At 40.4% G+C, this 15,296-nt stretch overlaps 1 protein-coding gene across 1 annotated transcript; it reads right to left on the reverse strand.

Moving 5' to 3' along the window:
• Positions 1-6,287, reverse strand: SMIM28 (small integral membrane protein 28). Its single transcript, XM_083435166.1, has 3 exons — positions 6,231-6,287; positions 5,692-5,936; positions 1-1,182 (listed from the first exon to the last, which is right to left on the reverse strand). Exons 2-3 carry the CDS (start codon positions 5,800-5,802, stop codon positions 799-801), a joined length of 495 nt encoding a protein of 164 aa, XP_083291292.1. The 5' UTR covers positions 5,803-5,936; positions 6,231-6,287; the 3' UTR covers positions 1-798.
• Between the last annotated feature and the right edge of the window lie 9,009 nt (positions 6,288-15,296).

Genomic DNA, 15,296 nt, shown 5'->3' on the forward strand with positions numbered 1-15,296 from the left:
TGATTTAAAAAACAAACCTTTATTTTTTTATTTAGCTAGATTTAGTCCACCATACACTCAGAGCTGAATGGTTACATGACTTGTGTATTCTTTAATTAAAAGTATAAAACAACGTGAAACCGTTCTGTACACTCTGTAGACCCTATAGCATTGCTGCATTGTTGTGTCATTACTAGCCACAAGTCTGTCTTCCATAGAAGGCCTGGACCTTTCTGGGTCGTTTTTACTTGTATTCAGACTTCACAGCTGTCAGAAGAACAATGGAAGGCCTGTAGCATAATAGTAGCCCACTGCCAAACATAATGATGGTATTAACTGGTAAATAGGCATCTTCAGCCCTCACTTTTCAGATTCATGTTAAGTGTCATTGCAGTCTCTATTTTGACTTTTGTCTATTCGTTAAAATCTTCAACAAGTTAGTGCAATTTTTTAAAAAACACATTAAAGCCCTTTCAGTTATTGGTGTGTGTGTGTGTGTCTCTGTGTAAAAAAAAATCTCCAGCATAATTGTTTTTTACCACAGCTGCTACAGTCCACATTGCTCAGACTTAGCCTTCCAAAACACCTTTGCTTATGTCAAATAGTGCAGAAAAATCTGAGGTACAGCATTAATTTCATACTTTTCTCCTACATAGCAATCTTGTAGTTTTTTGTTTTGTTTTCTGTGCCGTTTAAAAATGGCATAATTAAGCATATTAACCGGTCAAAGTTCCTTTATGATTGTAGCTATTCCCTTGTTTGGAGTCCCCCCCTTCTTTTAAACCACGAGACCTGCAGCCATAGTTATTTCCATAGGTTTTACTGCTGTTTTGTCTCTTCGTAAGGAGGCACTGGATCTTGAAAGAGCTGGATGTGGTCCTCTTCCATTGAGGTTTTCATGGTAGCCTCCTCGTATGACGGAGGCAAACATACAGTGAGAAAGGCAGTTTCAGGGAGGAGAGTGGAGTAATGAAAGCTCTGCTCACTGCTCCAGGGCAGCACTGAGAGAAAGTCAGTCACTTCATGCTCTGGAAGGGACTCTGGGAGGTCAATGCTGAAGATCTGAGCCTGAGGGTTGCGACGTCGGCAGCGTCTGTAAAGGAAGAGCAACAGGAATGCCAGAAAGAGCATCATGGTAGCCGGCAGGATGATGCATAAGAACGGTTCAATGTCTTCTTTGGTTGAGCTTGTTTTGTGCTGACTCTGAAACAGCAACCAAGAGAAGAAAAATGTATCAGGAATTTGGGAATGCCAACACCCCACTTTATCACCAGCTCAGGTTACAGCACAGAAACAAAACCAGGTTGCGCTAGAGGACGTGAAGAAATAGCTACTGGTTATTCTACTAAAAAGGGAGTTTTAATCTTGCACCACAAGCAATGAAATATAGCAGGTCAAGAAAAAGAGCAAGGCACAATCCATACCAAAGTGGAATCTAGACACATATTAAAAATGCTGTGAAAATGCTTTTTTAAAAAAACCGTTTTGAAAAATATATTGAATTTGCCATAGCTCACCATCACCATCTAGTGTCACATTTGTATAATGCACTTTACAGCACACTTAAATGTTTTGTTTGAAGCTATATAGTTGAATTCCAAGTTAAACATTTCTGCAAGGCAATTCTATGCATATTTAATCAAACATAGTCCCACTGAGTTCAGTAAGGCTTAGTTACAAATATGTGTATAGAACTGCAGCTCCAGGTCTTGTTTCAATGGGAAATGAGACTGCTGTTGAGCATATGCCATAGTTCTCTATTGAAATTTTTTTTAAAAAACTGCTTCTGTAAAGATCTTTCTGCCCACAAACCCAGAAAATGTCCCATACTGCTATCTTCTGGAGGTGTGCTAAACACAAAAGGCGAAATGATGCACCTCTGGCATTCCCAGAGCTGTCCAGAAAACCATTGGATCCACCAATGGGTGTAATTTCTTTTGGAGTATTATTGCAATATTGTATCAAATATGCACAATGTGCACTAAGAAGGAAAGTCTTCTCTTTGCTATCAGAGTGCCTTTTGCACTTAGGCATCATGAAATCAAGTCAGCGTGAACAGGGCTTTTTTTCAGCCGGAACTCAGTTCCGACACCTCTCAGGTGGGTGCCATTGTCATTGTAAGAGAACAAGGGAGGCGTTCAAGAACAGTTCTAGCACCTCTTTTTCTAGAAAAATAGCACTGAGCACGAACATTCCCACATTGCACTAGGAACTCAATATAGAGAGGGGAAAACTAGTGCTCATGGTTGTTTTTGAGTAAAGTGCTATAGACTCAGTTAAAAACACACATACAATGAAGTAAAATCACACTATTTTAATTATCACTTTTGGGAAATTTGTAGAAATAGTAGAATAATGAAATTAATATTGATTTAAGGTTTGGTGCCCGCCAAAAGCTTATTATGCACCAAGAATGAAGCAGAGATAGCAAAGCTGTGATGAAGAAACCTTTGGCCATTGGGTCATGGTGAAGGAAGTGGGAGTTTTAAAAGGCTTCAATTAAAAGTATGAGATGGGCATCCCCACCTGATCCATGTTCAACATTTATAGCACATTGTAATACCAGGAAATTGCAAAAAAAGAAGTAGGAAATAACTGGCACAATGAATTGTGAGATCAATTACAGTTTTCCTTAAAATAAAGGCTTTATAATATGGTTGGTGGTAGTGGGGAGAGGTGGATGAGATAAAGGAAAGCTGTGACTTTTCTCTTCCATTCCATTTTAGTACAAATTGCAGCCTAATGGCTGAATCACAAACAGGATGCATTCCAAATGACTCTTAAGTGCGCCTTCTACCCTCTGTTTTTTATACCTCACTAGGGAAAGCAGAATCAATATTTCCAAATGCGGGAGCAGTGAAAGCATTTGTTGCATAGATTTTCAATATGACTCGTCAGATGTGCTTGAATATTGTATGCTTTATAGATGCAGAAAACTTTATCATAGTCAGCGTGCTGATGACTGAAAATGTTGCTTTTGGGAGGCTGATATAATGGAGGCTGGAGACAGATCATATATTTTTCAGACAAAGTGGGGAGGGGGAAATCATAGAATCATAGAATCATAGAGTTGGAATCACTGCATGGAGTGCGATAAGTACACTCATTCCACTTAAGAACTCTGGTAAATAGATTTTAGTGAACATTTGCAGGCTTTTGTATTTTTCACAACTCTACAAAATCATATGTGACGCTGTGGAAAAAGAAATGTGCACTATGTACATGTGCATGTACACTAAGAGAAGCAATACCTTTTTCAAATATCTTTCACTTCTTAAAAAAGATAAAATTGACTTGGTTTTTAACCTAGGTTCTCTTTCATGAAACAAACCTTATCATTTTGTGCTTTCTTTATTTTACCTCAGGCATCCCTCCTAATACTTTGCATAGCTGTCAACTTTTCCCTTTTCTTGCGAGGAATCCTATTCGGAATAAGGGAATTTCCCTTAAAAAAGGGGGAAAGTTGACAGCTATGATACTTTGGTTATGCTTTTTGGTTGACAAAACAATTTGGGGAAAATATATCAGCGATAAGAGACATGTCATTTTGGTAGAAGAAGCTGATTTGCCCAATTTCCTAATATTATCTATTGATATAGTGCCATCTCTGTACATGGTACTTTACAAAGAACATATGTGGCAGAAGTTTATAATATAAAACGGGCACAGTGAAACAGCAGAGGAAGAGGAGGAAAATGGAGGCAGGGGTAGGCAAGGGAATAATATTTTATTATTTCAGTAATGCATACTTGGGCTTAATTACAGTTAGCAACAGGCTAGCTATCAATTCTTGTTTCTTTCAGTTTTTCCTTTTTCCAGCCTCAAGTTCAGTTTACCACTTTTCTGCATTGCATTTTAAAAAAATAAAACCCTCAAGAAAATTCATCAGCATTTGTGTGCAATTTATTTTCCTAATAAGCACATTTTTGCAATGAATTTTCCCTAACATAACACATGCTGTGTGTTATTTTAATGAACACGTGTTTTTATGCACATGTTTCCTTAAGGTACAGTGTTTCATACACATTTTTGACTGGAGAACTGTATTGCAAAATTCTGAGAAGTGCAAATTTCAAAGGACAACTTATTTTGGTACATGTATTGTTTTGGGAAGTGCAAATTTGCAACTGAATTACTCTACCACTCCTAGGTGCGGAAATATATAGAGACCAGGAGCTATTAGTTGGGCACAGAATTATAATTCTACGTATTATGTAATACTCAGAAGCGACAAACTAAAAACACATGCAATTCAAACTTTTCTCTAACTGGAATGCCTAAGCTAATGAATGGGTAGGGTGCACTTTCAGTGAGGGGAGAGGGTAAGAATTCAGATACCATATTATATAGTGTGCTTATCCCCAAGTCTGCATGGGACTCTCTGCTTTTGCAAGTTGTTCTACACGTTCATGAATGTATTAGTCCTGTTATGGAGGTAAGAAAAACAATTTTATTTCTTTGTTAACTAGTTTTACCTCTGGAAAAAAACCTGCTTGTGTGACCACTGTGGGTAGGGGGCTAGTTCCACTTGGAATTAATAATTAAAAGCAGAATTGTGCGTAAAGCGGAAATTGTTTCATTCAAAAGCAGGAATGATTTGTGTATGAAAATTGAAAGATTTAATGTGAAGTGACTTTTAACAGAGGTCCAGTCCACAAATGCACATTCATAAATCCCATTGACTTTCACATCAGGTAAATGATGTGAATATGCTCATGAATTGTCACATATTTATCACCACAGGCAGAGGTTCTGTATCATTTAGTGGCAACTCAGACCCAATATATTTCAAAAGTTCCACCAAGTGAATGGAATCAAGTGTTGGTGAATGAAAAACAAATGGATATGTGAGTGAGCCTAGAAAATACCACATATTGAATATTTGCATTTAACTGAGGGCTGTTTTGGTTGAGGCGATAGCAGCAGAAATCAGTTTATTGTCATATACAATCTATTGTTTTGGTCCTGTCACAAATGGATCTACTCAGTGGGACTTACTTCTGAGTAGGCATGCATAGGATTGCACTGCTAATTGACTTAATTGCAGACATGCTGGTCTAAGACAGATTTATTTATTTTTATTCAGCATGGTTAGTACCTTCTATAGGGAGTGTGGACAAAGTTATTTCTTCTGTATTAAATGTTTATCGTTGGATATTAATTTACTCCAGGGCTAAACGTGACCTTTTAAGTCTCTTTCATTATCTATGAACTCTCCCTCTTTACATTCAGGGCAGTGTTTTCATTTCTGACAGACGTCTCCCGCTCCCTCCCCTTGCCAGTTTCCTACACTCTGTGAAGTAATTTGCACAGCTTAGAGAATAAGAGTTCAGCACTTCAGTCTAACATCTGTGGAAGGGTTTGCAGAGGGAGATAGAGAGAGATTTGGGGTGGGAGGAGAGACAAGGAGGGATGCATTTTGAAAGAAAACGACAGATGAAAGAACAATTATTTCATTTTGTAACCCATTATCAGTTTTGGACTAAACTTTTAGCATCTCTGTCTACATAATGCCCTTTTCTCTCAAGTTGTTGAACAGAAAAACGAGGCCCTAGAACAGAGAATAAAATGAAGATTGCATCTCCCCACCCTTGAAAGTCAGCTTATCTGATATTACATGGTCCAAATTCTATCAAAACTGTCTTTTAGTCATCTCTCTTAAGAGAAGAAATTGTAAATTCTTGAATGGAGCAGAAAGAGCTGTGTACAGACCTGTAGCTGTGTTTCCAGCAATGGGACACCTGGCTCACTAGTTAACCAGTCATAGTTTCCTCTGTCAGCGTGTCCAAATTTCTTCCAGCTGCTGTCTAAGAGCCACCTCATGCTTTCATGAATGTTCCTCGTTGTTCCGCTTCAGTTTAGGTCCTTTCTTTTTGGTCTCTCTTAAACGGTGCCCCTTCTCCTTACTCTTGACACAGCTGGAAATGTCTCAGCTAAAACCCATTTTGAAATTCTTCCTGGGTGGAAGCAACAACGAGAGAGAGAGGGAGGGAGGGAGGGAGAGATAGCGAGGTAGCACAGTAACCAAATGAATCTCAGATGCTCCTCCGTCTTCCAACTCAATCTCTCTGGATTTGCTTCAGTGGCCTACATTACCAGAAAGCTGGCATCAGGTATCAGGGATGGGACAGCATTCTTCTGATTGGAGGGTTGCTTGCATTAGGATTATTAAGGGGGAATTTGCATAAGAATCTGAGACCACATGCTTCTAACTCTGGGTAATTTTCTAAATTTAGAGATTTAATAAATACCTTTTGGGGTGGGGGCAGGGAGTAATCCATGTTTAAAAGAGAGAGAAGTGCTTGCACCTCTACAAAGTAATAGTAGTAGAAGTAAAAACAAACAAACAGTCACATTTTGTATTTTCACTTGGATGTAATGTAAATAGCGAAAGAGGTTTCTGGGTAGGCAGGCAAGGGCATAAGGCTGAAAGGTGTTCTGAATTATTTAGGAGTATTAGATGTAGATGTTAATGATAAATCCGCAGAGAGGCTGCTGCCAGAAAAGGCTTTGGCCACAGAGAATATATGATTACTTTCAATAATGGTTAACAACACATCAGCTGTGCTTAATTCTGCCCTTGCTTTTTAGGATAAACATCATTAGGCCTAAATCTGTTAGTGTAATTATTTAAAAAACAAAACAAGAACAGCTCTGATCACAGAAGTATGTAGAGCTCAGCAGTGGGTCCCCCCCCTTTTATTTAAAAGTGTTATCGGCTTATGGTTCATGTTGTCATCCCGTTACTACGATGCTAGTAATTACTTTAAAGGTAGTAGGAATAACCTTCCTTCTTAGAGTGCTTTCTTTGTATAGAAATATCAGTGAAAGGCATTAGAACTGCTATTTTTTATTCCTTGTTTTGCGGGTGTTCTGTTCCTAGTTATGTGAGCATGTCTGAAGAGGACTAAAGTTGGTTCTGTTTGATGCCCTAAAGCAATCTTGACAACACTCAACTGGGATGATAACTTAAAAAAAAAAAAAAAAAGTATGTAAGCACTCCTGGTTTGAATGATTAAACAGGGGACTACTACTTAGCTTTTGAAAAGAGCTGCTTAAGACAGGCATCCCCAAACTCGGCCCTCCAGCTATTTTGGGACTACAATTCCCATCATCCCTGACCACTGGTCCTGTTAGCTAGGGATGATGGGAGTTGTAGTCCCAAAACAGCTGGAGGGGCAAGTTTGGGGATGCCTGGATTAAGGGGTGCAGGGCAAGCTGTGTGGCCCACATAGTTTTGTCCTCCAACTGAAGGGGCTGGTCAAGGGACTCAGGAGACATGCCCCGTGGGGCTGCCACTGATGACATGCTCCCTTCTTACCAGCACCTGCTTTCTCACTCTGCCTCATGGCAGGACCAGTTTGATGTCCACAAAGAGGAGGATTGCAGAAGTAGTTGGATGTTGGTAGTGAGAACAACATGTATGTTGCGACTCTCAGCTATGTCGAAATGTTGGTAAGCAGTCTGGTTATATGCATGAAGTTGAGAGAGGTGGTAGAATATTGTGGACTGTACCACCTTCAGACTGCAGGTGAAGGTGAGTGTAGCACTTCAAATGTTTCCTCACTTCCCCTCTGCGCCTCCCCAAGGGCTCCCCCTGCAATAGATCTTCACACAGAGCTGTGTTTATTTTTGTGTGGACAGGAGCATTAAAAATGTGGTGCTCCGCTTGCAATTGGAACATCATACAGTCTATTCTGCCATGTTAGGACTCTGTTTCCCTACTGGCCATCACAGTCTTCTTTCATTCTTGTCTGAATATGAATAAGGTTAGGACAATTGGCTGTGACTATTTTAGAACATTAGTTGTGCAATTTATCAGGCTTCGTTAGAAACAGATCTCATTGAGTTCAGTGGTGCTTACTCCTAGGCAAGTGGGCACAGGACTGCAGCCTAAGTAGAATTTTAAAGGTGCTTGGCCCCCTGAATTTATTGCTTGGCTTGAGTTGCTTTTGTGCCTAAGTTGTGGCAAAAGAATGTGTTATTTCATAATAGTAAAAAAACTAATTGAAAAGTGGTAAGTGGAGAAATCAAACTATTTCCAGCCACCATGGAAGAATCTCAGTTGATCAACAATATTGTTAAGGAAAAGTCTCTTTTAACAAGATAATTTTATAAAGCTATGAAGCAATTTTTGTTTAAAAGTCAAGCAATGTAATGTCCTGTTTCAGCCTGTGTGAAGATCTGAACCACAAAGCTCTTGAACAAAGTAAACACTGGGAGCAAAAGCTATTTGTGGAGATTTGTAGTACAATTTTTTGTACAGGAGATAACTGCAGAAAGCAATGCAAAGAACACACACACACACACACACACACACACTTCCTAGCACATAGCCTGTCTTGTCCAAATAACATTGTTGCCTTATTGTTTATGGTTTGCTTTACTGTCCTTCCTTGAATTTCCCTAGATTAATTCTCAAACTACGGTACATTTTGCCTACTGCATGCTGCGAGTCTTCTAAGACCCTGCCTGATTGTTTTCATGTCCAAATTAAATACCCTTGTACCATTTTAGTACTGTATTAAAGAGCATAGGAGCTTTGTCTAGGCTGACCCATATTCTGCACCCTCTCTGAGACACGATGTCTGTAACACTATTTTGCCTCCCCTCCACACACCTAGGTTTCCAGTAGCAGCCAACCTTCTCCCCCAGGTATATTTATGCAGATGAAGAAGCATGGTCATTCTAATCTTCATGCTGGAAAAGCTATTAGGGTTTTATTTTTTCACCTCATTGTCGCACATGGTGGGCTCTCTATATGGCCACTGTGCTTTCTCAATCTTGAGAAGCAGCAGTATTTATTTGGGCAGCTCTATGACTTTTTGCCTGGGGCTCATTTTTCTCCACCCTTCGGCCACAGAGGTGGGCCCTCTGCTTTTTCCCAATGACCTTCAATGTGTAATTTGCAGTTTAATATAAAAGCCATAAGTAAATATGTCATAATGAATAATTAATTTGCTGCTGAGTAGTATTATAGTAAGAAGCCAAGGTATTGCCTTATTTATTTGTTTTCTTTCCCATCGTTGAGGCTTCTCTATTTGCTGTGCTTGCTGCTAGCCAGCTGGGTTTCTGCCATGGCGCCACATCTTGTCTGCCCTTTCCCATTATTGCAGCAGAAGGAGCACTCACTCCTAGGACAGCTATGGTGGAGATGAGAACAAGGTGCAAGCCTTGGATCGAGAGAAGGACCCCTACATTGTTCTATTTTGTGTTTCACTGTTGTATTCTGCCAGGAGATCACTTGATGTAAGATGGGTTATAAATATTTGAATAGTTAAAAAAGAAAATAAAGGACATTTTAAAAATCGATAGCACTTCTGATGGATGTAAAGGCAAGGTAGGCAACACTTTGCAAGAAACAGAAGGTAGCATCCTCTTATTAACTGAATAATAATAATAATAATCAAAACAAAAACACTTGCTCAGTTAGACTTGCATGCCTGTCCTATGGGATAAGGATTGGTGACTAATATAACTCATTCTGAATTTTCCATGCCCCCATGAGAGCACTTGGATAAACCAGTTTATAAGAAAATGGACAGGTTGTGCAGCAGTGGAAGACAATTCTAATTCTAATAATAATATAATATAATATAATATAATATAATATAATATAATATAATATAATATAATATAATATAATATAATATAATAATGCATTTCCGCTTCTCTCATGTAGCTTCTGTACAAACTAGGGTTAAGTACAACCATTTTACTGTGCCTAGCAATTATCTTTTAAAAGTAATTTCTTTTGCATTAGGGTAGGGTAGATCCAACTGCACTGGACACAAGCATATTATCAGCAGATATAATTCCATAATTGCATTTTATGGAGTCTCGAGAGCTGAAATTGGAAGAATTTGAAAGGAAAGCTTGCCTGAGAATACAAGCTGCTTGGGCAGAAGAAACAATACTATATAATTCTATATATTTGCTTTCATTGAACTCTGCAAACAATATATGGCACACATTTTTGCCTTAAGTAAACCTCAAGATTATTAAACAAAGGAAGGGGAAGTGTTCCCTGCTTGTGTTGTGCTGCCTGGAATGGACTTTAAATGTGTACATACACCCTAAACTGAGGCTACTACTTTGAAAACAGAAGGGAAGCGTTGTAACTCACAAGGTGTGAGGGCTACACTATTTGCCTTGCCTCTGGCATTAAGCTGCCTATGTCTGGATGTCTGCAAAAGAGAGCCATATAGGTTTCAGACTTAATGGTCTCACAGGAACCCTCTCTTTAGATAGTAATGCAGTATTGCATTAAAATGTGTTAGTCAGCCTTGCTGTTTGTGGGGCTGTCCTGCTCCTGCTGAGTGGGGCCCTGTGGCAAAACTGCATGTGTAGGCTTCCATGGGATAGGAAACCCTGTGTGATTGGAGTTCCTCATTCTCAGAAAGCCTATCCAGGTAAGCATCCCAAGCTCAATAGGGGAAAGGCTTGCAGCAGCAGCAGCAGCAGCAGTCTCTCATACTTGTGGTGCCCCCTTTACCTGTGGAAAGAATTAACAGGTTTGTATGACTCTTCCAGGGACGCTGTGGTCTAAACCACTGGGCCTCTTGGGTTTGCTGATCAGAAGGTTGGCGGTTCAAATCCCCATGACAGGGTGAGCTCCTGTTGCAGTTTGAAAGCATGCCCAAAAAGCAAGCAGATAAATAGGTACCACTCTGGCAGGAAGGTAAATGGCGTTTCTGTGCACTGTTCAAGTTCGCCGGAAGCGGCTTAGTCATGCTGGCCACATGACCTGGAAAAACTGTCTGTGGACAAACACCGGCTCCCTCGGCCTGTAAAGCGAGATGAGCTCTGCAACCCCAGAGTCTTCTGTGACTGGACTTAACTGTCAGGTGTCTTTTACCTTTTAAAATGTCTCTTCCAATCCTGTCTACAACTGAGAGAAGTTCCAGATGCACTGTAAAATACTAACGTTTGCACCTGTAAAACCTCTAATGACTGGAGTAGGGGCAGAAGGAGGAGAGAGAAAAACCCTTTATATCTTTCCTGGTCCTTAAACTCACCGGCCTCCCCAGGAACCTGAAGAACATGGCAATGCTCCTGCTCCACAGCACTATGAGCACTAGGGCCAATTGGTGTGTGTGTTTCACCCCCCCCCCCCAAAAAAAACCCTCGTAAGCCAACAAAGCCATGTGAAGTGGGTCAAGGCTTTATAGGATAAAATTCAGACACACATCCAGTCTTCCCCACTAAGCCTTGTAGGCAAATTCTAGACAGAACTGGTAATTTCTTTTGTTTTTTCAATGTCCATTATGAGTTGGAACAAGTCTGTAGCTTAACGAGATCCTTTTATCAGTGGAGAAAATGCTGCCCTCAAAGCATTAGTGTCCAGTTGCCTAGATGTGCTATTTCCTCCTAAATGTATTAGCTTGAATTTTCCCCGGTTGAATCTCATTTGGTTAATTCCTGCTATTTGTCCAATTCCTTTAAGTCTGCTTCCATTTGTTTTTCTATACTTTATGTGTTATGTAGCCCAGTCTCCCTCTGGGTTTGTTATTATACATGGATTTACTTAATGTGCTTTTAAACATCATTAGCGGCAATAGTTCGCAAAACAGGATGCAACCTGACCATTGCATGACCTCAGCATGAATACCCTTTAGCCAAACTATGATTTCTGCTTTGCTTGTAGCGAGAATTGTCTGCCCTGCCAAACTGTTTGCACGGCCCCCTGACAGAGTCCTGCAAGGTGCTTTCTCAATGTAACATCCATCTGAAAAACATGATCTTTTACATATTTATTTTGAGACTATGTTTTAAATACCACCAATTTGTCTTTATTAGAATTCTTGGGCTGGTTTACGCTATTTCTCTGAAAAGTCCGTTCTCTGAAAAAGAAAGCAGATTTATGGCTTCACTTCAAGTGGCCTTTGTGATGTCCTCTCAGGCGCACAAATAAAGACAGAGATTAGATTTCTTCAATATAATGTTTCGTTTATTTTATAATTGGAGGGCAGTTTTACCGTTGATTTTATCATGGCCCTGTTCTGTGCAGGCTCCCACACATGCAACTCCCACCTGCAGTCTGCTTCTGGCAAAGGGTTCACATTCCTGCATAAACCACCCAAAGAGTTTCTCTCCAAAACATAACAAGCCTCTTAAAGAGGGATCACCAGAGGTGTGTGTTTGTGTGTGTGTGTGTGTGTGTGTGTGCACATGTGTGCAAGCAGGTAGGGAGCAAGGAGGTGGGGGCAGCTGCTCCCCAAATTAATAAAAATCAGTAAAAATTACATAGCTAACTGAGGTTCTGCCCCACAACAAAAGGCCTGACCCCCAACAAAAATCCTGGCTATGCCCATGGCAGAGGGGCTGTTTAGTTGATAACATACATTACATCACTCACTCCAAATGGTCTGGAGTGAGAACACTCCCTTTACATGGTAACTTGTGTTACTTCACTTATTTCAAAACGTAGCAAGCCAGTCCTGTTCATGCTTTCCCCATTGCTCATTTTACTGAGGAGGACCTTGAACATCTGCTGCAAAGTCCTCCTAGAGCAGTGGTGGCCAAACTTTGCCCTCCAGCTGTTTTGGGACTACAATTCCCACCACCCCTGACCACTGGTCCTGTTAGCTAGGGATAATGAGAGTTGTAGTCCCAAAACAGCTGGAGAGCCAGGTTTGGCCACCACTGTCGTAAAGTGTACCACTGGGTCCAAACTCACCGAATAGGCAGATTTTATTTACAGTGGTACCTCAGGATAAGTACTTAATTTGTTCTGGAGGTCCGTACTTAACCTGAAACTGTTCTTAACCTGAAGCACCACTTTAGCTAATGGGGCCTCCTGCTGCCGCCGTGCCACCAAAGTTCTCATCCTGAAGCAAAGTTCTTAACCTGAAGCACTATTTCTGGGTTAGTGGAGTCTGTAACCTGAAGCATATGTAACCTGAAGCGTATGTAACCTGAGGTACCACTGTATTTATTTTTTGTTATAGTATTTCCCATCATTGTGTGGGAAAATATCAGACTGCTAGTTTTCACCTCTTTACCTTGTTCTTTGACACCTAGGGCATTTGTTTTCAGGTCCCATGCTGTTCCTGTGGACACTGATCTGCTTTAACTTTTTAATTCTGAATTTTAGATTCTTGCAACACACCCTAGGACCAGCTGGTGAAGGGCAGGCGATAACAATAATACACTTTAAAAATCCAAAGTGTAATCCTCTGAGCTGGTGCTCTGCTGCTGAAGTACATCAAACATGAATTGTTTCGAAGCAGAACACAACTTGCATTTTTCAGAAGTCGTGAAAAAATGCTCCTGGCTTATTGCTTATCTGCAGGCCATGTTTCTAAGGAGAAGACATATTCAGTTGCTTCATTAGGAAATGGATATAAAGCAGTCAGCTGCCAGAATTTAAAACAAACTATGGCTTAATGTGAATGAGTTCCTGTGCTCCTGCTGCTGTCATGCCAAGGACAAATCAAGGCACCGTCTCAATTGTCATGTTATCCTAAACCAAGCTCCTGGTTTGTTTTTCCCAAACCACAAGTGGTAAGACAAGGACAAACCAAGGTTCCGCCCTTATTGTGCCACTGTATGGAAGCTACAAACACGAATCTGACCAAACTGCGGGTGGCAGTGGAAGACAGAAGTGCCTGGCGTGCTCTGGTCCATGGGGTCACGAAGAGTCGGACACGACTGAACGACTAAACAACAACAACATGGAAAGTGTGTCCACAGTAAAGACCTGTGTTAGTTTATAGCTATCTGGTATTCCCCATCATTTGTTTTGGTAATTGCATATTCTGCTGTTTTTGATTTTGTTAATTTTTATGTAAACAACTTTTATTAATTTTTTGAAGAGAGAATACAATAACGAAACAGAGAATACAGTAACAGGAGATAACATTCTTAGAAAATTACAGGGGTTTTTTAATTGTATGGCTTCATTGTGGTTCATTATTTGAGTTTCAACAAAGTTTCTGACCCAAGGTGTTGCTCTCGGGGAGACCCCGCCTGAGAGGCAGGATGAGGGCAGAAGAGCCTTCTGAGCATGATGCCCAAGGCCGCTGTGCCAAAACTTGCCTTGCGATTCAAGGATTCTGGCTGCCAGCCAATGCTCAAACTACTGGAACATCATTTTCCTTTCTAAGACCAGCGAGAAACAGTAAGCAAATGGTCTCTGCATCCAAGTGAAAGTTTTTGAATTGAAATGTGCATTATTAAAGAGAGCCTTCGCTGGAAGACTCATGGGGATTCTAGCTGCTGATTTAATTTAGCAAAATCAGAGGTGGAAAAAATTGGTCCAAGAGCCCAGGAATGTGTATTACCACTTCAGGGGGCGGTTGTCAGCCCAATACTTTGTCAGTAGAGCTGTTGGGGCACTCTTCTTGGGTTGAAATCTGTTGGCCAAACTTGTATATTCACGTGTTATGAATTCTTAGTCTTCTAGCCTCTGAGTTCAATGGGGTTCATTTCCAAGTAAGTATGTACAGTGGTACCTCCGGTTACATACGCTTCAGGTTACATATGCTTCAGGTTACAGACTCTGCTAACCCAGAAATAGTGCTTCAGGTTAAGAACTTTGCTTCAGGATGAGAACAGAAATCGTGCTCCGGCGGTGCGGCGGCAGCTGGAGGCCCCATTAGCTAAAGTGGTGCTTCAGGTTAAGAACAGTTTCAGGTTAAGAACGGACCTCCAGAATGAATTAAGTACTTAACCTGAGGTACCACTGTATAAGACCGCAACCTTAGCTGAGGCTGCTCAGGCTTATTTTTCTCCTCCAAGGGACGCTTGTTTTAATAAAATTGGACAATTACTGAACCTGAGCATAGACAAAATACTGACAATGATGGTGATAAAGAGAAAAAATGATAGCAGCAACTGATACCTTTTGAACAAATATTCTTGAATATACTTGAGCAGTAGTTTCTGTATATACACCTTGTTTCTGGGTAGTTCCAAAATAATTGTGCAGAGAGAAACTTATCAACAGATTTTCTGCTTTCCAATATATGGTGTTTGTGAAACGATTCATGAGGTGACAACAGTACATTCCAGTTGCACTTTTCTAAGAATGGAATTAATTCTGCTTAGTATTAGCTACTGTTTAAAGTAGAGTATTTTTAGGTATTCTGTTGCATTCATGCAGTTTAACAAACCTGTTATTCTACTAGATTCTGCCTGTGGTGTTTCTACTGTAGAAATGAAAGCTATTGAAACTCAGCTCATTCTAACACTATGCTCTGTTCAGCTGCTTTGGTCAGGGAACCTGGGGGGTATTATGGAACAAGTTGCATTGTGTTTGCTTCTTACCTTGTGGATGGGAAACAAAAAGTACTCTGCACCATGATGTACTGAGG

Source organism: Podarcis tiliguerta (genome assembly GCF_965153285.1).
Source record: "Podarcis tiliguerta genome assembly, chromosome: 3".
Classification (NCBI taxonomy): domain Eukaryota; kingdom Metazoa; phylum Chordata; class Lepidosauria; order Squamata; family Lacertidae; genus Podarcis; species Podarcis tiliguerta.